This window comes from Marasmius oreades, chromosome 2, assembly GCF_018924745.1.
Source record: "Marasmius oreades isolate 03SP1 chromosome 2, whole genome shotgun sequence".
NCBI lineage: Eukaryota > Fungi > Basidiomycota > Agaricomycetes > Agaricales > Marasmiaceae > Marasmius > Marasmius oreades.
Window position 1 is genome coordinate 1,364,403 of NC_057324.1, and position 20,320 is coordinate 1,384,722.

General features: G+C 47.3%; 9 protein-coding genes across 10 annotated transcripts; 7 read left to right on the top strand and 2 right to left on the bottom strand.

Moving 5' to 3' along the window:
- Nucleotides 1-34: 34 nt before the first annotated feature.
- E1B28_003997 (uncharacterized protein) lies at nucleotides 35-2,075 on the top strand. 2 transcript variants are annotated; one of them, XM_043148448.1, is made up of 10 exons: nucleotides 35-147; nucleotides 196-391; nucleotides 463-615; nucleotides 672-797; nucleotides 852-951; nucleotides 1,002-1,069; nucleotides 1,120-1,301; nucleotides 1,364-1,470; nucleotides 1,535-1,693; nucleotides 1,749-2,075. In XM_043148448.1, the coding sequence occupies exons 1-10, from the start codon at nucleotides 129-131 to the stop codon at nucleotides 1,956-1,958; spliced, it is 1,320 nt and encodes a 439-aa protein (XP_043013047.1). In that variant the 5' UTR covers nucleotides 35-128; the 3' UTR covers nucleotides 1,959-2,075. The 2 variants fall into 2 exon arrangements, with proteins under 2 accessions (XP_043013047.1, XP_043013048.1); XM_043148449.1 differs by having other exon boundaries at nucleotides 1,535-2,075.
- Nucleotides 2,076-2,147: 72 nt separating this feature from the next.
- Nucleotides 2,148-3,805, top strand: E1B28_003998 (uncharacterized protein; the record flags this gene model as incomplete). The annotated part of the gene is made up of 7 exons (XM_043148450.1): nucleotides 2,148-2,448; nucleotides 2,504-2,739; nucleotides 2,804-2,974; nucleotides 3,028-3,297; nucleotides 3,350-3,554; nucleotides 3,609-3,685; nucleotides 3,746-3,805. The coding sequence occupies 7 exons, from the start codon at nucleotides 2,148-2,150 to the stop codon at nucleotides 3,803-3,805; spliced, it is 1,320 nt and encodes a 439-aa protein (XP_043013049.1).
- Nucleotides 3,806-4,051: 246 nt separating this feature from the next.
- On the top strand, nucleotides 4,052-4,828 carry E1B28_003999 (uncharacterized protein; the record flags this gene model as incomplete). Its single annotated transcript, XM_043148451.1, has 2 exons — nucleotides 4,052-4,201; nucleotides 4,256-4,828. 2 exons carry the CDS (start codon nucleotides 4,052-4,054, stop codon nucleotides 4,826-4,828), a joined length of 723 nt encoding a protein of 240 aa, XP_043013050.1.
- Nucleotides 4,829-5,433: 605 nt separating this feature from the next.
- CNB1 (Calcineurin subunit B) lies at nucleotides 5,434-6,985 on the bottom strand. Its single transcript, XM_043148452.1, has 8 exons — nucleotides 6,621-6,985; nucleotides 6,516-6,554; nucleotides 6,396-6,447; nucleotides 6,237-6,335; nucleotides 6,078-6,163; nucleotides 5,936-6,030; nucleotides 5,766-5,870; nucleotides 5,434-5,708 (listed from the first exon to the last, which is right to left on the bottom strand). Exons 1-8 carry the CDS (start codon nucleotides 6,631-6,633, stop codon nucleotides 5,670-5,672), a joined length of 528 nt encoding a protein of 175 aa, XP_043013051.1. The 5' UTR covers nucleotides 6,634-6,985; the 3' UTR covers nucleotides 5,434-5,669.
- E1B28_004001 (uncharacterized protein) lies at nucleotides 6,810-8,860 on the top strand. Its single transcript, XM_043148453.1, has 7 exons — nucleotides 6,810-7,246; nucleotides 7,319-7,681; nucleotides 7,741-7,884; nucleotides 7,938-8,103; nucleotides 8,158-8,445; nucleotides 8,506-8,618; nucleotides 8,674-8,860. Exons 1-7 carry the CDS (start codon nucleotides 6,850-6,852, stop codon nucleotides 8,802-8,804), a joined length of 1,602 nt encoding a protein of 533 aa, XP_043013052.1. The 5' UTR covers nucleotides 6,810-6,849; the 3' UTR covers nucleotides 8,805-8,860.
- A 50-nt stretch (nucleotides 8,861-8,910) lies between these two features.
- On the bottom strand, nucleotides 8,911-9,630 carry E1B28_004002 (uncharacterized protein). The gene is made up of 2 exons (XM_043148454.1): nucleotides 9,153-9,630; nucleotides 8,911-9,097 (listed from the first exon to the last, which is right to left on the bottom strand). Exon 1 carries the CDS (start codon nucleotides 9,611-9,613, stop codon nucleotides 9,182-9,184), a length of 432 nt encoding a protein of 143 aa, XP_043013053.1. The 5' UTR covers nucleotides 9,614-9,630; the 3' UTR covers nucleotides 8,911-9,097; nucleotides 9,153-9,181.
- Nucleotides 9,631-10,287: 657 nt separating this feature from the next.
- E1B28_004003 (uncharacterized protein) lies at nucleotides 10,288-14,829 on the top strand (the record flags this gene model as incomplete). The annotated part of the gene is made up of 5 exons (XM_043148455.1): nucleotides 10,288-10,341; nucleotides 10,527-11,058; nucleotides 11,131-12,263; nucleotides 12,315-14,437; nucleotides 14,490-14,829. 5 exons carry the CDS (start codon nucleotides 10,288-10,290, stop codon nucleotides 14,827-14,829), a joined length of 4,182 nt encoding a protein of 1,393 aa, XP_043013054.1.
- A 614-nt stretch (nucleotides 14,830-15,443) lies between these two features.
- Nucleotides 15,444-16,632, top strand: E1B28_004004 (uncharacterized protein; the record flags this gene model as incomplete). Its single annotated transcript, XM_043148456.1, has 9 exons — nucleotides 15,444-15,566; nucleotides 15,628-15,724; nucleotides 15,784-15,807; nucleotides 15,869-15,954; nucleotides 16,018-16,110; nucleotides 16,164-16,223; nucleotides 16,285-16,374; nucleotides 16,441-16,503; nucleotides 16,558-16,632. The coding sequence occupies 9 exons, from the start codon at nucleotides 15,444-15,446 to the stop codon at nucleotides 16,630-16,632; spliced, it is 711 nt and encodes a 236-aa protein (XP_043013055.1).
- A 276-nt stretch (nucleotides 16,633-16,908) lies between these two features.
- On the top strand, nucleotides 16,909-20,283 carry E1B28_004005 (uncharacterized protein; the record flags this gene model as incomplete). Its single annotated transcript, XM_043148457.1, has 23 exons — nucleotides 16,909-17,261; nucleotides 17,315-17,366; nucleotides 17,417-17,488; nucleotides 17,541-17,567; nucleotides 17,617-17,708; nucleotides 17,762-17,820; nucleotides 17,876-18,266; nucleotides 18,320-18,356; nucleotides 18,413-18,449; nucleotides 18,500-18,566; nucleotides 18,624-18,644; nucleotides 18,700-18,759; nucleotides 18,811-18,941; nucleotides 18,991-19,028; nucleotides 19,083-19,129; nucleotides 19,185-19,346; nucleotides 19,412-19,480; nucleotides 19,535-19,675; nucleotides 19,736-19,832; nucleotides 19,889-19,912; nucleotides 19,980-20,075; nucleotides 20,133-20,192; nucleotides 20,248-20,283. 23 exons carry the CDS (start codon nucleotides 16,909-16,911, stop codon nucleotides 20,281-20,283), a joined length of 2,169 nt encoding a protein of 722 aa, XP_043013056.1.
- Nucleotides 20,284-20,320: the final 37 nt, after the last annotated feature.

The following is a 20,320-nucleotide window of genomic DNA, read 5'->3' on the forward strand; positions in this document are numbered from 1 at the left end:
GAGAAAATCAACGAGGCAGTCACATCACCGTCACGTTCGTGTCGCCTCCTGGCTATCCGCTCGCCTCTTATCCTTCTGAGATTTATACTCTTGCCTGTTCATTAATGTTCCGTTGAAGCGATTTGAAAATGAATGAAGCCCTTATTAGTATGTTGTTTGACTCTTTACCAACATCAACCACTCAATTTCGTTCAGGTCCATTCATTATCAATCACCCGACGGCTGTACAGACATCGCTGTACTCTTATCGGGCCCAATTATCGCGTTTCGACCCTTCTGGCCGCTTTGTCGGAGTAGGAACCTTCGATGGAACTGCATACATCTATGACATGGACACGAAAGCAGCTGTGAGGACGTTGGACGGGCATGTAAAAAATATCACAAGTTTGGAGTACGTGTTTTAATCCCCTTGAATGTTCTGTTGGTTGTCAAACGACCTTAGTTGTATCTATCTATACCTAGCTGGTCTCGCCATTCGCGTTATGTGCTAACGTCCTCCAAGGATTGGAATGTCATCGTTTGGGACCTTTCGTTGACCTGTGATCCCCCCCAACGATTCGCAACAATACGCTTGGATGCACCTGTTTCGTCTGCGTCTTTCCACCCCCGGAATAGGTATCTCTGGATCACTCGAAATTGCACTGAATTTGATGTTCTGAGCTTACTCTTAGCCAGATTGTCCTTGCATTAACGAGCACCGGAGAGGTGTACTTGCAGGACTTGCGACCGAGTTACCGCGAACGTTTTGAACTCTGCGAGCCCCAAGAAGAAGGGGAAGATGAAGAACACAGTCGAAGGTGTGCTCCTCTTGGGATGTATGAGACGTTTTCGTGTAGTTTATCCATGATTAGGGCTGCTATGACTGTTGCAAGGTTCGACCCCAGTGGCAAGCATATTTTTATCGGAACTTCCTCCGGTCATATCCTCGTTTTTAACACTAGAACACGAGTGGTCGGTTGTCACTCTGGCATTTCGACTATTACTAAAACGTCAACCTATAGATGGTAGGGAGACATAAGGTGTCTGGAGCCGGTGGGATGAAAGGGTTTGAATTTGCAAAGTCCGGACGGTACACATTCCTACTTACTTGTCAAATCTTCATACTTACGCTAAATACAGACGGCTACTTACGAACTCTTCCGATCGAACATTGCGACAGTTCAACTTGCCAACCTATCCCCGCCCTGGAGAAGGGATTTTGGAAACAGAGCTTGAGCCGACGCACCGGTTCAATGATCCAATAACCAAAACAGCCTGGAACGCGATGTCATATAGTCCAGATGGTGAATGGTTGGCAGGAGGTGAACCATCGAAGACCCAACTCTTCTTTTTCTCGAGCTCTAGTTCTGATGATTGACTCCAGGTTCCGCTGACCCTGCATCACACAAGATATACATATGGGATATCTCAAATGATGGCCAGTTCACAACTGCATTGGATGGGGGTCGGGACTCTCTTCTCCATCTTCATGTCTGTGCCTTACAGTTGTTTATATATTTATTTCGACTGACGTGATATCCACTCTTTGTCCTAGTGGCATCCGTCGAAGTCTTCGATAGTCTCAACTGCCCTACATGGAAACATTTTTATCTGGCATAGCCCTAATCCCGAGCGATGGGGTGCTTTTGCCGGGGGGTTCGAGGAGGTCGATGAGAATGTCGAATATGAGGAGAAGGAGGACGAGTTCGATGTCGTAAGGCCCTTTGGACTATTATCCACACGAGTATATCTTCTAAATGCTTCTGCAGGAGGATGAAGAAGAGATTTTGAAGAGGAAGATGAAAGCTGAAGAGGAAGATGTTGACGTTGATTCGCTAGAAGATGATGCGCATCAGAACGTTCAGTTGATCTCACAAAATGACGAAGATGACCACTGGGCGGACCAGGAACCTGATGAAGATGCCACCAGTTGGAAGATGAAAATTGTTATTATGGAGGGTGGCGACACACTCCCATGAACCATGTCAATCAAGCTGTTCATCTATAACCTATATTTATAGTTATATAGACCGTTACTCTATTGTCCTGTAATAAACGCACACTAGTTTGTAGAGGTTGAGAAAGTTTCGCCCGACAATAGTAATGCGTGAGACTCTGAGAGTGAGTCATTAGAATATTAGTCAGTAGCATCGTTCCTTTTTGCCACCATGTTGCCCCATCCAACTTCCTTACAGTTATCCAGCAAACTTCAAGCTCTAAAAATACCCACCCAGCACGCCCCGAATCACCAAAATGACACTGATCCATCAGCAACTGCGTGTCTGAATGCCTGGAAAGAAGAAACAACGAGAGTTCTTGAGGAGTTAAAAGATCTTATTCACCAAACCGAATTTACGCGTCTCGCGAATACGGATATGGCTGAACAAGTGGAACTCATATCTGTAGTCGCGCGGTTCGAAGAGGAAAACGCGTCATGGACCACGCCCCGGACGAAGGCGTTGGCTGTGGGTACGAGCTTCGTTTTCGTTTTGCAGAATACCATCCGGATTTTTTCCAACTTAAGAGATTATGCAGGTTTTCTCTGAACCTACCATCGCTGTCGTCACAGAAGTTTTGATTCGACATATCAAGCCGGTATTTCAAAGGAATCCTCATCCATCATTGAACATATCGACAGGAAGAAAGTTACATAGACAAGCGGGTGGTATCATGGCCTCGCAAGATTTCTATGAAAATCAAGATTGGAAAGATAATGTTGGGCTGCCCACGTTAGTTTCTTGGTGTGTTCGACATATAAAGGTATACGCTACTCGTTATTGCCTCGCTCCGAAAATCGTTGATATGTTATCTATTCTATCTGAAGGAGACGGACTACAGTCGTGTATGGCACCTGGTTATACCGCCAATAATGACGATGATAGATGACTATCAGGTTCCGTACAAGTTGAGAGGAGTTGTGATCGTCTCCCAACTACTTGAACGGGTTCCGCAAGATCTTCTCAAGAGAACAGGGATCGACGGTCTTATTCTTAAAGTGATCATAACCTCTTCTCAGCATCATTTTTGGCTGAATGGAAACGTTATCAGGCTCTGAACAATTGCTTGGGTCACTTTGACCACGAATGCTCTCCGAGTCTAATCCGCTTAGCGATTAATGCTTCCTTGTCGTTAATCATGTTGGCCACAACGTCAGGGTCATCCGCGCGTTTTGATCAACTTTGTGCTTTGCTAGGTGACGGAGTCATTGGCACAATTTGGCTTTATGGTGATAGGAAACCAGACGTCATCCGTGCATCGATAGAGGCCCTTCCTCCACTCATCCGCGTTCTCAAAGTTGGAGCAGCCCGTTACCTCAAGGTGAGACTCTTCCGGCCCTAAAAGAGCGGTTTTCGTTAATGGAACATTTTAGGCCCTTATACCTCAACTTGTCCACCCATTATGCCCTTCCCCATTTGGTAGTCCGAATGTGAAGTTGCAGATCAGCTCTTTGGATGCACTTGCGACGATTCTTGAGTTCTGTTCACCCCGAATAAATGACTGGAAATGTACGATTTTGGATGGTGCCGCCCGGTGTTGGGTCTTTATTATGGAGAAGAAATGGGACATAGACGAATGTGAGACGACTGGTATAACCCTATCTATCATATAATTCCTCAACCTCTTCACAGCTGAAAGGGAAGAATTGAAAATCCGACTTCGAACGGTATGCGGAATGTTGGCAAAGATATGCCCCTCGGTTGTACAGGTGGGAGGACATCTCGATATAATCATGTGAAAAACAGACTTACTTTTTTTTTTATCACAGGTCGAGTTCGAAAGCTTAATTCAATGTGACCATGCTCTATTTCACGACCTGCTTCTTTGACTCGCTGCGAAGTTCCGAGTCTGTTATAGATTTGGTCTGGGTTGGGACTTTGGATTTGTTCTCGGTGAGCCTAGGGCATCCACGAGAGTGTCTAGTTGTCCCGAACTTTCCCGTGCATGCAGCGATCTTAGATCAGTCCGAATTAGGTTGAGTGTTGAGCCGGTGGTAGCCGGTTCATACCGAAAGGGAAACATAGCCACGTGCGGACCTTCTCCGGCCGGGCATCTTTGTCTTAGACTTGGACTCATGTTTTCAATTATCTATCTCTTGACGGTACCGCCACTCGCGTTAATACACATTCCCTCCGCTGTCATGAGCATATCCGTTGAGGATTTGGTCTGTTCTTTCTCTTCCAATCATATCGGTCAAGAGGCAATGGATCTAGCGGTTCTTCAGGTTAGTTCTCCTTGTCTAGCCCGCTTTATCCTTATCTCTGAATCGTTTTACTAGGCACAACTAGCCCAGGCATTCTTTAACCAATCTTCAGAGTTGTCTTCGTCGCAAAAGCCAGCGGGAGAACCCTTCTCCCAACCATGCAATACACCCACAGGACGAACACCTTCCACCAATCTCAGCTGGGGAGTAGCAGATGCTCAACGAGTAAACCGGCGGAACTCTGAAGATGTGTCCAGAGAGCTAGATGATGTCGAGGATGAACGAATGGTGGAGGACATACTTGTTCCATCTTCCCCAGCGCCGGCTGGCGCACCCATCTTTTCAACTCAACCTCTGTCGAGGACGTCACGATCGCACAGTAGCGCCATCCCCTTATCGCCCTCTTCCCCCACTTTTGTTTCAGACACTTCAAGCTTCACCTCGACGGATCCATTCTATCTTGCACAGCTCCAAGCTATGCAAACCACTGCATCACCGTCGTCCGTCTTCACGCAATTAGGGAGGCCCTCACAACAATCGCCATTTGTCAATCAACAGCAAAGATTCGAGCCGTTTGGATACAGTTCTTCCATTTCTCTGGAGACACGCAATATGTTCGCTACCACATCAGTCGCCTTAGAGCGGTGAGAGAGAGGCGCTGCATAATCAAATGCTATTGATACCAACAGCCGTTTCATGCCCTTACATCTTGATGAAATCTGTAACATCGACATTCCTATCAATAATCAACTGCTCCCTACTCGGTTTCAGTTCTACATAATCCTCCTGCGGCAAAGTTCAAAAGCCCCACGTCGATCGACTCCTGGTGACTCCACCGGACCTTCCAACGGTCTAAGTCACTCCGAATCTCCACCCCGCGCTACATATGTATGTACAGGCTAGAAGAAGGATGATGGGCTTACCCCAGGGAATCCCCGCGGTTCCCCTTCTCCCCGTCGATCGAACAGGTGGTAACCCTGTATATTACATAGATCTTTACGACCCTACAACTGGCTCCTTTTTTATGCCCCTTTATCTTAGCATCACTCACCTCATTCGTACTATACATTACCTTTATTCTGCAAGTCGCTTGTCCGAACTGTTTTCTGGCTAGAGTTCGTTCTATGTAGATTGTCATTCCTTCGCCACTTTGTATTTCAATTTTGCGACAGTAAGATGATTCACACGACTTGTCACTTGTCAAGCTGTATGTGTTGGGTCTCCCGATCGAACGGAATGATGATTTATGTTTGCAGTCTTGTTCGTCTTTTTTCCAAATAGAATCAAATCCTGAACAAAAGTGAGATAAGAGTCCGACCTTGAGTCCTGAGGGAATTGCAAATGTACAGATAAGGAGTAGACGAAAAAAGATGAACAAGCCTAGGATCGTATCGATAGAGGACGCAAGGCTCCGCGTGGTGCATAACCGTAGCATGAATGAAATCTTCCCTTCCCTCCTCCCTGTCCAAGTGTGCGTGTGATAATACCCTCAAAATAAATCCTCTAGAGTCATTTGCTTGACAATGTCCTGCGCGAATCTGTGTCGAAAAAGGGAACCAAGGAGGGTAGGTGTTACTTCACGCACCGTATTCGAGACCATGGTAGAAAATTCTTCAAAGCTCAATTTTCCATCACCATCCTGATCCGCTTCCATGATCGTTTTGTCCACTATTTGCTGCAGTTGTTGATCCTGAATGGACATGATTTATTCCAGCGACGACAGAAGTGGAAAAAAATGTAGAGCAGATGAGTCACCTTCAAATTCGTGCCCACCATCATCTTCAATACCAGGAAAAGCTCGCCGTTCGATATGAAGCCGTCACGATCCATGTCATACACCTTGAATGCGACTATTCGCGTGTTAGGTCGAGAAGAATAAGTTGATAGCTCATCGTACACTTTAATTTCTCATCCCGGCCTCCTCTTGAACTGAATGCACTCAAGCCACCGACAAATTCTTGGAAATCAACCGATCCTCCCCCACTAAATGATACGATGACCACGGAGGCTTAATTGAGATCTGGTACATCAGGTTGAACAATCGATCTAGACGTACTCTTCGTCAAAAATGGCAATCATTCGCGAGGCTAGGGGATTGGTGGCAATTTGCGGTATCCGAAGGAACTCTTCACGTTCTATTGTCCCAGATCCATCACTGTAGAGAATCGAGGATGATGGATGCTTGTACTTGCAGATTGAAAACGGGGAGACGTACCTATCCAGCTTCATGAACCTCTTCTTTAGTCGTTCAAGTTCTGCTTGTGTAACTGAAAAAACGCGTAAAAGTTCAATAAATTGACAAATTTTCGTGGTTCAGATGTATATTAGAACACACAGTTGGACCGCCGCTCCATATCTTCCATAAACTGAGACGCTGGAATGCAGATCGAAGAAGGTCATTATATTGACGGAGAAAGAAGCAGCGGGGTTAGAGACGAACGTGATTGACCCATGATTGCTGCTCGGTTCGATTAAGGTGAAAAGTCGAGTGTGCTGAGGCGATGAAGGTATGATCTTGCTAGTCGCAGAGAGAGGGAAGTTGCTTGACGATGGTGAGTGGTTAGAATCCGAACAATTACAGTCATTGTTCGCGAAAGGACCACGTGCAGCTGCAGCGCTGGCCATTGGGGCGCCTGCCTTGGTCGCCTTCAGGGTGTTGAAGCCCTTGAATGTACCGTATCCTCACTGGCAATGCTTCACGTCTAGCCACAATCCCATCAAGACTCTCCATCGTTCAAAATGCTCATCCAAGACGGTCTACGGTGTTCTCGGGAAAGTTCTGGAGTAGTTCTTCCTCCTGGAAATTTACCAAACACGACACGGCAGTATTATCGGACGCTCAAAGAAGAACCATTTACGCACTTTCAAGCCCTCCTGGAAAAGCTGGAGTAGGAGTAATCCGAATATCCGGTCCAGACGCATCCGCAGTCCGCGACGCATTGCTCAGAAGTTCCAGAGGATCATCATTACCACCCCCAGAACCTTGGAAGTTACAACGATGTCGTGTCGTTCATCCCAAGAGTCCTGAACAAGTGCTGGACGACGGACTAGCCGTCTTTTTTCGAGGTATGTTTAAACCGTGGTATGTGTGATGGAAAAGTTTAACAGCTTTTGCTCACTAATTGGGTTCTTGAAAAGGCCCAAAGTCATTCACTACCGAAGACGTGTTGGAAATTCACATTCATTCTGGTCGTGCGATTGTGGCCGCTGTTTTGAACGCCATCTCGAATCTGCCGTTCTGTAGACCTGCAGAGCCGGGCGAATTTACGCGTCGTGCGTTTGATGGTGGGCGGTTGGATCTCACACAAGTTGAAGGGCTTAGAGATTTGATTCATGCGGAGACTGAGAGCCAGAGAGTTGTGGCCCTCAGAACAGCTGGAGGAGAGCTGAGAGAGCGTTTTGAGCGACTTCGGACGGATATCATTCATTGCCTAGCCATGGTGGAAGCTCTCATTGACTTTGGCGAAGGAGAGGATCTCGAAGAGGGCGTGTTCGAACAAGGTCTGTCTTTGTATTTTGCGTTATCCGCATCACCTCGCTCCAATCATTGTACCTACCAGCACGGGAAGAAACGAAGAGGTTGAGCGAAACCATTCAATCATACCTCAATGACAACCGCAGAGGAGAAATCATCCGAAATGGTATTCGTCTCGCCATCTTTGGGCCTCCGAATGCGGGAAAGAGCAGCTTGCTCAATTTTTTGGGTACGATACCAATATTCTGCTTCTCAGCTGTATCTCACTTGCCCTCATTCTAGCTCAACGCGACGCTGCTATCGTCACCCCGATTCCCGGAACGACGCGTGATATTCTCGAGGTTTCACTCGATATCGGTGGCTTACCAGTCGTTGTCGCGGATACAGCTGGCTTAAGGCAAACGGAGGATGTTGTGGAGAGTATTGGAGTCGAAAGGGCCAAAAGAATGTATGTCAAATTATTATCCTATGTTTTCGTTGATAAGTGAATCTTTACTTTCAGAGTTCAGGAGTCGGATATCTCCCTCTGCGTGTTGTCATTACCCGAAACCCTACCCTCCGTTTCGCAGACACAGCTTCAAATCCCGTCGAGTGTTCTACCGTTGATCACTACGAATACCTGCTTCCTTCTTAATAAAACAGACCTCTTTCATTCTCCAACCACGAGGTTGGACACAAGACTTCGCCTCCCAGAAGGATTACCTGACTTAAAGTTCTGGTCAGTCAGTCTAAGCACGGGAGAAGGACTCTCGAAATTCCTTCAGGGTCTTGGAAGCACCCTGCAAGAACAGTTCAGTCCATCCCAATCACCCTCTTCGACCTTCTTGTACTCAATCATTGAACTAATCAGCTTCAATCTCCAAGCCGACCAAAGCTCAGGTCAAATGCCCATGATAACTCACGCGCGACACCGGTCACATCTGGAGACAGCCTCACGATTCATCGAAGCCTTTCTGCAGTATGGTGAGCGAAAATAACAATTCGTCTATATTCTGGTCTCATTGCTCTTTGAACTTAGACGTAAACGATGTCGTTCTCGGTGCTGAAGAGCTGAGGTACGCAGCCCAAGCAGTGGGCAAGATCTCCGGTTTGATCGACGTAGAGGACGTACTGGACGCTGTTTTTCGGGACTTTTGCATCGGGAAGTAGTATCGAAGAAGTTGCCTCCATCCTCTCCCTTGACATGACACATCAAGAATGTTTAGCAAAAATTTCCACGGATTATATGGGCGACCTCCTTTCAACGTAACGAATGTCCGGGTCAGCGCGCATATAACAAGGAGTAAGGTAAACTTTATTATTGAGGGGTTTTCACAAGTCGCGATGTGTCAGAACGATTGATTGAGATTATTGAGTAGTCGCCAGATGAGTACAACACGGGTCATATGCATTTTGATTATTCCCATGCCCTCCAAATTGCAAAAACTGGTACATTCAGTTATCTGTATGAAGTGTTAGGAACTTGGAATGGGGTGGGAGAGTTGAGAAGCCACTCACTTTGTTTCTTGGTATCCAGGATTTTAAATTCACCTTCCCTCAGGCTTCATTCCGTCCTTCGCTTTTCCAGTTGGACCATCCTCAGCTTTGCTCGATTCTGCTTGCTTTTCTTCCCTTCCGCCATACCTTCTGTCTTGTCCAGGGGCTTTATAAGGGTGCGACTTGCTCACATGCTGATACTGCAACTCAGCCGCATCCACCCCAGTTTCGCTATATTTCCCTGCAGGAGGCTCGTGGGGTTTCTGTACATTTCCTGAACCTGGATCGACACGGTGGATTGAGGAATCATCGGGAGGTGTAACGTCGACGTCCTTGTTGTAGGATTCTGAGGTATGTTTGGAGTCTGCCCGAGACGCTGAGGATGAATGAAGGGAAGCGATGGGAGGTAGTTTGTGTAGACTTGGGGTGAGATGGGGGCGAGTACTGTTAGAGAAGAGAGCAATTGCTCGACGCGAAAACATGATGATATGGGGTGGTAGTAGAACGGACGGTAACGGGTACAAGAGGTGAGTCCGACGATGACGTGACGCGTTGACGTTTGGGTTCTCGCGCTTTTCAACCCGTGACGCGCTGCCTGAAATGACCTGATTCAGGGCCAGTTTTCCGGATGAAGGTGGGACGAACGGTGGTGACCGCTGGCAAACACGGTAGCCCTTAGGGTAGCTATAGGTAAATAATTATAAGATGCCTAAGTTCCGGATAAAAACGATCCCTCCGGATAATGGCTTCTTTATCCGGATAACCATCGACGTTGAAATGAAATTACGCTCGGCGACCGGGGTGGTCGGTTGCAGATAGGAATGATGAAGACGAACGATTGGACGGGACGGAACAAACGTTGGTTACGGCCTTCGTACGATGTTTCACATACAGTACAAGAGCAGGATTTAAATTCTTAATAATAATAATAATACATTACCGCAAAGCGGACCTCCGGACGGAGACCGGATCTGCCTCAAGTCGGGTATGTTTGTGTTTGTGTGTGCCGAGTTGAGTTTTCGAGTCGCTCTCCCATCACCATCGTCGTCCACGTCGTTTGGCCTCTCTACCATCTTGAGGCCAGTCCTTTCATTTATTCAATCCACGCATCGTCAGCGCTCTTTCGTTCTTTTTATTCCTTCCTTCTTCTTTTGTGATGGAAAACGAATCTCAGTATGATCAACAAGTGGAAATCGAAGCAACACGTAGAGTGAGTACTTTCCTCCAGTCGCTGTTGGTTCATCCTGCGGAGGAAGTGATAGGCTGTTTTCACTACCACTTGGTGGATGGATTCGCTCGGTTTCTAAGAAACAAACTGCCAACAAAATCGAACTCTTTACGGCTGTTCCGCCTTCTGTCCATCATAAAGATGCTAACAACCAGATTTCTTGCCAGTTTCAATCATTTAAACTAGGAAAACCAGCTCCCCCTACGCTTATGACCACCACTTCGTCCAATGCGACGAAACATCAACACAGAAGATCTCACTCGCGAAATGCATCCGTTGTTTCTTTCAAGCCTCACGACAACTCTACGACCCCCTCGTCCCTTCCAACACACCATTCTACTCCATCTTTAAGTTCTACTTCATCAACTCATACCTCTTTACCGTCGTCCACCAGTCTACCCTTGCACAATCTAAATGGTTCCATTTCTGGCAAGAGGAACTCTCATCATCGTCGACGCTCCTCCGTCAGTACACGTACCGAATCAGCCGAGATCATGGGTTTCCAGTTACCCGACCTACCAAAGTCGTCGCCAAATGGGTATAGCTCTGGTTCTGACGATGATAAGGACTCCATCAGAAGAAGGGCCTTGTGGGCCTTGGAAGGGAAAAATTCTCAAGCAGTCATCGGCTTTCAGAAAGTGGAAATCCCGGACATGAGTGTGATGGATAGCATTGGTGTTGATAGGCCACTTGAGTTCCGTAAGTGGTTTGTATCACTCGTTTACCAGCGGAAGCTGATTCACTTCATTTTGTTTTTGTTTTCTTTGATAGCTTCCAAGCCTTCATTCCCTGCCGGCTCTTCACACCGAGATTCTTTCAAGATCAAACCCTCTTCTTCGGCAAAAGATCAACTTCATACCCTCGTTGAAGAGGAGGAGGAGGAAGAAGAAGATCCACCACGCTCACCTGCCAGGTCCTATGCAGTCAAGTACACTCCCCCGCTCATGAATCTGGTGCGAACACGGACTGTCAGTTCACCATCTCCCGTGACGTCTCCAACTTACGCCGAGAAGGTTAAGGTTAATCAACAACCTCTGGAAGCCAGACGACCACGCCCTCTCAGCCTAAAACCTCTTTCGCTCACCCCGGAGTCGATCTCCCTTCCTACACCCCCCACAATTTCGCCTAGTCCGGCTCCGCCCGTCAAAGGTCTTAAAGTGCTTTCTTTGACATCCTCCCCCGCTGTTGAGAATGCAGGACCCCAGGCACATACAGCTTTAGCTAGGGGACGACCCGTTCTTCATATCAATCCAGAGGTGGTCACATCGTATGCTCACGTCGCTGCCTCCTCCACGTCATCTATCGCCTCCGCCTGGTCGGAGGACAAAGAGAAAGACAAACCCGTTCGACGGAGTTCGATTAGCTATAAATCGTCGACTAATGCACACGGATTACCTACTCCTGATCAGACACCAACTTGGAGTGAAAGAAGGTTCTCCACCTCTTCCTCCGTCTCCACGTCAACGTCTGAAGACCAAGAGGGGTTTTTTCGGGACTCCTCTCATACCTCCCACACCTCTCAATCCTCGGGATATGTCCTTGATAAACACAGCTCGTCCCCGTCCTGGGCAAACCATCCCCTAAGTGCTTCTGAGCAGCATTTTCTCTTCAAAAGTCACAACGCACTCCTTGTAAGAATTCAAGATCTAGAAAGAACGCTGAGCGTTCGTGTTAGAAGAGAACGGGAGATGGAGTCGAGGAGAGATTCACTGTCTCCTTCTCCTCATATCCAGACACGGCCATTGTCCACTGGATCAGATATAACATCTTTTTCCGATGAGGGGCTCTCGGATGCCGTGTCCGATGAGCTGTTGAACATGATTAGGGACCTCAAGGCCGAGAGGGATGAGCTGAAGAGGGATGTGGACGGGTGGAGGCAGAGGGTTGGGGAGGGCGAAAAGACGGTAAGCAGTGAAGTGCATATCCTATCGGTTAGCTTGACAAGGACCTTCTAGATCGGTCTTCTCTCCAAGAGAGTCGAATGTGAACGGAGGGAAGCCTGGGTTGCCAGAGGACGAGTTGGTGTTATGACGCAGGAGAAGGAAATATTAGAGAAACAGGTTGAGACAGAGAGACAGGAGAAGGACGAGCTTTTCACCAAGGTTGAGAACTTGGAAGAGGAGAATGGACGGACGTTGAAGAAGCTTGAAGACAGAGAGAACCGGCTAAAGGATGTGGAGGAAGAGTGTGCGGCATTGAAGCAACAAATAGAACAAGTACAGCAGGAAAGAGACGAGGAAATCCGCAGACTTCAAGAAGAGCTTTTGCTGGCCAGAAATAGTCCACGTGTCTTAGCCTCGACTTCTGTCTCACATGCTTCTCGCACTACTTACTCTTTACCTTCCTCCGAAGTCGACGATGAGGGAGATGTTCCCATGGACGCCTTTGAGGACTCGGGTGAAAATGATACTGAGGCGGATGAAGCCGACGAAGAAGGGGAGGACGAAGATCAGGAAGATGGTCTCGCTGGATATGAGGATGAGGATCCTCTTGATCTAGAGGAGTCTGTCTCGACGTTCTCGGATGACGATACAGAGGATTTCGCACCTGCACGGAAGGTTGCGCCTCCTTTTACTCCTCACGCACAGATTGCGGCACAACAACCACTCCCTACACCTCCTTCCAGTGGACTACAGGCTGGGTGGAAGTTCCCTTCCAAGCCTATGGACTCCCCAGTCACTCCTTCCCAGCCAACTGGGAACAGGCGTGGACATAGGGCAGCCAGAAGTTTGAGCACACCCTGGACGTTCCCCAAAGCAGACGCGCCCTCTTCCACGGCTACAATAACGCCCGCTACCGAGGACGACGAAGTTGATCGCTTCTTCGGATGCTTTGACGATTCCTCGAGCAGTGCCTCGTCGCCCTCCACTTCACTGACCACACTAGATGAACCTTACGACTACGAGAGGAAGGATGCCTTCACTTCTGGTTTACGGTCTTCTGGTCTTGGGCTCAGCCTCGGCTTGGGAATAGATGATGAGAGTTTCGAGGAAGAGGAAGACGACGAGGCGTTTCCATTTGAACTGAGGGGTGTTGGCGTTGAGGTTCCCGTCTCATCATCTGTACTCTCTGGCCCATCGGCAACCACATCCTTGGATGTCGTTGTTGAAGAGGATGAAGAGGAACATGAAGTCGAGATTGAGGAGAAGGAGGATGAAATGATGGAGATGGAGATGGGCGAGGAAATAGAAATCGGGGGGATCAAGATTACTTTTACGCCTCCTCGAGACGAAGAAGATTCCCCGTCTTCATTTTACTCTGGGCCTGGGCCAGAAGGTACTGAGCATAAGGAATCTAGGGAGGAAGCTTGTATGAGGGAGATCCTTTCTGAGGTTGTCCCCTCTGAACCCGTGTTAGCGACGCCGCCTCCTGTAAGCCGGACTGCATCAATTCCGGTTCCTATTTTGGTGTTCAATGAACCTGACTATTCGGACGAGGAGGAGGAGGAAGAAACGGAAGAGGAGCTTACTTTCCGTGTTATTGCCCCGTCGTCTTCAGCGACAACGTCGACAAAGTCTTCCAATACTTGTTGGTCAACCACCGAATCTACATCGACTGTCCATACGACGTATGCTTCCCCAAAGCTGACACCAGTGAAAGCTAGCTCTATCCCTATTCCCCGCTCTTCCTCTTTCAAGTTCCCTTCTATTCAAGTGACTCCTCCTAGTCTCGTTCGGAGCGTCAGTACCTCTTCCAGTTTCTCATCCGCTTCTTCTCTTTCGTCGAGCACTTCGACCTTATCCTCCGCGACTCCACCCACTTCTGCTTCGGTGCTATCAAGGTCCCCGTCGCCATCTCGACTTCCAAGGTTGTCTTCCTCTCCTTCTGACACGTTTGGCAGCCGAGCCAGTCCAAGTGGATTTCGCTCTACATCACCATCATCGTTTAATGCGTTCATTACCCCGCCCACAAAACGAGGGGGTGTCATGTCACCTTCGCTGATTCCTCAACCGTCACCCTCGAAGAGACCGACCTCCCCTTCGCGTAAAGCAGACGGATTTCCTATTGGACATGGGGCAACTTTCATCAGGCAACCAAAGAAGCAGACGGGTGTAACGTTCACTGGCAACAAGTGTACGTGAGTCAATCTTTGTTTTATATTTTGGCTGAGAATGACATCAAATTTCCAGATCATCCTCTGCAGAAGCCGACGATATCCTGTTCAATCCCGTACTGAATGATGAAGAGGAAGCTCCTGCTACACCGCGAGCGTCCTCCTTTTCATTTTCTCCGCCAACCTTAACGTCGTTCAAGTCTCTCTCGTCCTTCATGCCATCTATCCCTATCACATCTCTTTGGTCTATCGAAACCCCACAAAAAGACAAGTGCACAAACGTTCAGAGTGTTGAGAAGAAGTATGTGTCGAAGGAGGCCCAGTTAGCGAAATTGAGAACTCAGTTAAAGACTCAAAATTCTGGTGCAGGCAGTGGTGTATGTGGAAGATGTAGTCCGAGTGGTGTGTCTCTCTAATTTTCGAGGTGAAAAGCTGAGTCCCTGTATTTCCTACATTTGTACTCCTGGACAATTTTTTTGCAACGTTTTACTTCAACTTGTACATTTCTACGCATTCAGTCTATTTGCTTGATTCTTTCTTTCAAACCCATTTTTCTTTTTCGTTCGCTATGGGCTTACAGTTTCTGTGTGTTTTATTTTTCCCTTCCCTTTCTTACCCGTTCGCCACGTATCAAGATTGTGTGCGTTTCTATCCATTTGCATGTCCATTTCTTTTGCAGGCTAGATGCCTTGATGTACTACGAAGTCGTCCATATTTTTTATTGGCTATTTGCTATGAATCAGTAAACCCCGGTTCAATGGACTCAAAAGGGTGCTACATTCTTCCGCCAAAGCACTTAATCTGGCTATTGGACTTACAACTTAACCAAATTATCCCAGTATGTTGACCATAAATTATGCCTTCTATGCAATATAAGTTTCGTTTCTGGAATATCGGTGGGTGCGTTCTCACAGTTGATCGTCTGATCATCACCATCCACCACCCGAGTACCCGTCAATTTCTACCTTTCTGTTCCTGAATACCCGGACTTGATCAGTTTTCCAACTTTGAGTAGCATAAACGAACTGACATGTCCGCGAATCTCACAAAATCTCTTCTACTTCTCTGCGACCTGCAAGGCTCGTTCAAACCCCACATCCACGGTTACGAACATGTTGTTCAAGGGGTCAACAAGGTTTTGAAAGTTGCGAAGGTAAGATTGGAGGGGATTTACGGACGAATTTTGAACTGAAGTTTGTCGTGCTGAACTCCAGCTCCTCTCAATCCCGACGGTTTCCACAACGCAATATACGCGTGCTCTCGGCCCTGTCGAGCCTGAACTTAAGCCGGGGTTGGATGCATTGGCATCTGGTGCGTTTGTTCAGTGCACTTGGTTCATGATCGCTTTTGCAAATCATCTTTGTCGCTAGCGAATCTTCATCATGGGCCAACGGGTGCGGATGAGCTCTCAGTGCCGATGATTTCTTACTATCATTGACGACGGTACTTCTCTAGACAAGTCACTGTTCTCGATGTGTATTCCTGAAGTCATGGAGCATATTACAGATGATATCGATAGAGTTGTTCTTGTTGGGATTGAGGTGAGTTAGTGTCGCGTATCCTGCATCCTCGGGTATGTTTAATATCGAACCTTTATCTCGCAGTCCCATATATGCATCCTCCAGACTTTACGCGACCTCCGATTACTGTTCCCCACGTCCCCAGCACCCGCCGCTTTCGCTCCGCCTACAGGACAGGTTCATTCATATTCTCGTTCCATTCGTCCACTGCAAACTGACCACGCCCACAGGTTGAATCTCCTCCCACTCATCTTCCCATGATTAACAGAAATAGAATGAAACCCTTGCATGTAAGTGGCTTTCTTCTCAGATCGTATCGAATAAGCTGATGGTTTTTTTTTCTATGTGTAGTTGGTCGTCTTAGCCGACTGTGTCTCAAGTGCGAACGCATTCGAGGTTCCTATAGCGCTTCAGACAATGAGGAGCCAATTCAACGTTCAGGTGAATTTGGTTTTTCTGTAACTTCCAATTCCGAGTGTATTTATCCCTGAGTTCGGATGAATTTAGGTGTCGACAGCTGAATCTCTGTCTTTCGAACTCGTCGGGTCTGCATCGAACCCGTTGTTCAAGGTAAGCTTTGTTTCGATCTTTTTGGTCTTATTCAGAACTCAATAATGAAACCAGGAATTCTCCAAGATTGTCAAGGAGGAGAAAGAGGCAACTCGCGCAAGTGCGACGTTCTGGGGAAGTCGGATGTAGGTGAAAGAAGTGTGCAAACTCTGTACTCAAAGCTGGTGACGGCCTAATGTATGCTTATCTGGCATATATTATTTTCTTTGGGATTAGTAGACGTAAAACTTGATTCCGATCGGTGTAAACACGAATTATGAGCGCCCGAAAATCAGTGCCTCGTTTCCTCATTCCCATCAAAAATCTTCTCAGAATCGTGTTGTCTTCAGAACAGATTCTTCAAGATCACAGCACTTATTGCAACATTTGGCACACCTACCAAACGATAACGACACCACCTCAACTATGTCTTCAGAAGATATCGCAGAAGAAATTCGAACGTTTTTCCCCGATTCTGAAGAAGTCGTCGTTCAATATTTAGCTGGCTACCTTGTGGACGACGCTGGCGAGGAGGAAGATGTTCTTCGAGTCGCTCGCGAAATACTCGAATCTCTGGCTGGAGATCAGGTCGACAAGCTCGAGAAACTCATGTTACGCCTCGGAGACCTATTAGAAGATCAGTTGCATGCTAGACTCAAGAAACAGTCCGGACCAAAGCTTCAGAAACTAGATAAGGTGATGGACTTGAGCAAAAATCACATATCGAACACGAAGGCGTTCGGGGAGGGTGTGGATCTAGAGAGTATTAACAAGGGAAAGTGAGTGTGAAGTCATGTTCGAATGAATAAATCTCATATTTGTATACGTCAAGAGCTTCAAGGGTCGATGTCAAGAAATTAGAAAAACAGGAGGCGAAACTGAGGGTAGGATTCCCAAACTTCTCATCGAGCGCCTCTCTCATGGTCTGTTCCAGGCCAAAATTGACAAACGGGCTCGTAGGGATTTGTACGAAGGTTCAAAGCTTCTGGATGCTCATCGCAAACAAGTGCGTTACTCATCCATGCATATCCGGCTTCACTGACAATGGACTTTCGTAGCAATCCTACGAGGAAATGTTCATGAAGGTCACAATCAAACATATAATGAAGCTCCGGCTTACTGATGCTGATGCAGATCAACCCACTGGAAGCAGTCAACTCGAAGAACAAAAGCAAAGACATTCATTTACCCTCCATCGATGTCAACTTTGGTTCGAACCGCATTCTGTAAGTATTGTTATCATTAACGGAAATGAACCGTCGTAACGAATGGTAAATAGATCCGGGGCCACCCTTACGCTTGCGCATGGACGACGGTACGGTCTTATCGGTCGGAACGGTATGTATCTCACATATCTAGTGGTTAACTTTACTTCATTAGCAATGTTTACTAGGTGTCGGTAAATCCACTCTCCTCCGTCACATCGCTATGAGGGAGGTGCCCATACCACCCCATATCACTATTCTCTTTGTTGAGCAGGAAGTCGTCGGAGACGATACAACAGCTATCGATTCTGTCCTAAAGGCTGATGTCTGGCGTGACCATTTGCTGAAGGAAGAAGCTCAGCTAAATGCTGAGCTCGCCGAATTGGAGCAAGAGAACGACGAGAAACGATTTGACGATGCCAGGGAGGAAGCTTCGTCGCGTCTAGCCGAGGTCCACGCACGGTTAGCTGACATGGAAGCTGAAAGCGGCCCAGCGAGAGCAGCTGCGCTACTTGCGGGTCTAGGCTTTGACGAGGCCGACCAACAACGGCCTACAAGATCGTTTAGTGGTGGTTGGAGGTACGTATCGTTTGAAAATTGCCTCGTGTAAAACGCTTCTGACACATGTATAGGATGCGTCTGGCCCTCGCCCGAGCGTTGTTTGTCAAGGTAAGCATGCATGGTGAATGATCTTCGTCCTGCTTTGTTGATGGTTGCCTCGCTAGCCAGCCTTACTCCTTCTTGACGAACCTTCCAATCACAGTAAGGTAATCTCGCCCCTTCGCGTTCTACCGAAACTAACCAAAGACCAGTCGATCTCAACGCCCTTGCATGGCTGGAAGATTATCTACAAACTTGGCCTGGAACACTTCTTGTCGTGTAATATGCCTTCGTTTTGTTTGAGTTTTTTGGTGGCTTACCATGATGTTCTTTTAGCTCGCACGATCGTGCTTTCCTGTGATTAGTCTTTTCGTTCTCGGCACTGCGTGGGCTCATATCTGTTACTTCCAAGCGACGCCGTTGCCACCGACATCGTCCACCAGCATTCCGGTAGATTAGACTATTACAAAGGGTGAGACTACCGACTCCGATGGTGCTCAAAACTGATCGACGTCTTTTGCAGCAACTTCACTCAGTTTTACGCTACGAAATCCGAACGTGATAAGAATATGCGTAAAGAGTATGAAACCCAGATGGAATACCGTAAACACTTACAGGCCTTCATTGATCGTTGGAGATACAATGCCAATCGCGGTAAGATGAAGATCTTTCCTATTTTTTCCGATCTCTAAACAATCCACAGCTGCCCAAGCACAGTCAAAAATCAAGATATTGGAGAAGGTAGGTGCTTGAATATGCTCGAGGATTTACCCCAGTTTACGGCCTTCAACATAGCTTCCCGAACTTCACCCACCAGAGGAAGAGGACACAGAGAAATTCAGGTAAACTTCTTGGCCCAAATCGTCCGCTTGAAATGCTCTTCATCATGTGTTATAGATTCCCAGAGACTGAGAAGATATCGCCGCCACTCCTTCAGATGTCTGAAGTTACATTTGGTTATACTCCAGAGAAGGTTGTTCTCAAGAGTGTCAACATTGATGTCGGCCTGGACTCCAGAATTGCCATTGTCGGTGCAAACGGATCCGGAAAATCTACTTTGTTCGTAGCACCGTTAATTCTTTCCACCGTCCACCATTGGTTTGACGATTTCCTTGAAATAAAAGAATCAAGGTCTTGACGGGAGAACTCAACCCCATGGGTGGTCAGGTCAATCGAAATGGGCGACTCCGAGTGTGAGTTCCGAAGGTTTCATTGGAGAATGTTCTCAAACGCCTTCCCTTGTCTAGCGGCTACTTCGCTCAACACCACGTTGATACTCTAGTACCGACCATGTCCCCTGTACAATTCCTTGCCTCTAAATACCCTGGCAAGACTGAGCAGGAATATCGCCAGCATTTAGGTAATTTCCAAATTAGTGGTATGACGGGGTGCGTCGTGAAATATTTGTTATCTGTGTTTAAACTGTCTCATCACTCTCCTCGCTCTAGACTACAGCCGATCGGGACGCTTAGCGGTGGTCAAAAGTCCAGAGTCGCATTTTCTGTTTTGTCTCTCCAAGGACCCCATATATTACTTCTGGATGAGGTGCGATCTTTATTACCATGCCGGAATCAATGAAACTGATCGCCTATCGTCTGCAGCCGACTAACCACCTGGATATCGAGGTCACTAGCTTCTTTCAAACTCAGTCCCCAGATAACCAAGAACTGACCGGAAATGTGTTCAATACAGGGTTTAGACGCATTGATGACCGCTTTGAATACATGGAACGGGGGAGTTATTATCATCTCTCACGACGAACGGTTCATTACCAATGTGGCGAAAGAAGTCCGTGGCTTTTCTTTACATGTGTATTTCCCGATCTAATGTTGCAAACCTCAATAGCTGTGGGTATGTGCCGACAATACAGTAAGCAAGTTCCGAGGAGATGTGCAAAGCTACAAGGTCTGGGTTATTCACTACAGAAAGTCGAGGACACGCTGATGACCGTAAATCCTAGAAATTGATTGTGAGCAACATCAAGACGAAGCCATAATGTAGAGTTGTGATATATCGTATATCCACGCCCTGTG

What these genes read in the sequence shown, in the direction of transcription:
- E1B28_003997 (XM_043148448.1), top strand. An exon ending in TTAACACTAGAACACGAGTG is followed by an intron (nt 952 to 1,001) that starts GTCGGTTGTCAC and finishes GTCAACCTATAG; the next exon opens with ATGGTAGGGAGACATAAGGT. An exon ending in ACTCTCTTCTCCATCTTCAT is followed by an intron (nt 1,471 to 1,534) that starts GTCTGTGCCTTA and finishes TCTTTGTCCTAG; the next exon opens with TGGCATCCGTCGAAGTCTTC.
- CNB1 (XM_043148452.1), bottom strand. An exon ending in AGGTTCATGAAGCTGGATAG is followed by an intron (nt 6,336 to 6,395) that starts GTACGTCTCCCC and finishes GATTCTCTACAG; the next exon opens with TGATGGATCTGGGACAATAG. An exon ending in CTACCATGGTCTCGAATACG is followed by an intron (nt 5,709 to 5,765) that starts GTGCGTGAAGTA and finishes AGATTCGCGCAG; the next exon opens with GACATTGTCAAGCAAATGAC.
- E1B28_004001 (XM_043148453.1), top strand. Translation starts at nt 6,850, where the DNA reads ATGTACCGTATCCTCACTGGCAATGCTTCACGTCTAGCCACAATCCCA. An exon ending in ACTAGCCGTCTTTTTTCGAG is followed by an intron (nt 7,247 to 7,318) that starts GTATGTTTAAAC and finishes GTTCTTGAAAAG; the next exon opens with GCCCAAAGTCATTCACTACC. An exon ending in GGAAGCACCCTGCAAGAACA is followed by an intron (nt 8,446 to 8,505) that starts GTTCAGTCCATC and finishes TGAACTAATCAG; the next exon opens with CTTCAATCTCCAAGCCGACC.
- E1B28_004002 (XM_043148454.1), bottom strand. Translation starts at nt 9,613, where the DNA reads ATGTTTTCGCGTCGAGCAATTGCTCTCTTCTCTAACAGTACTCGCCCC.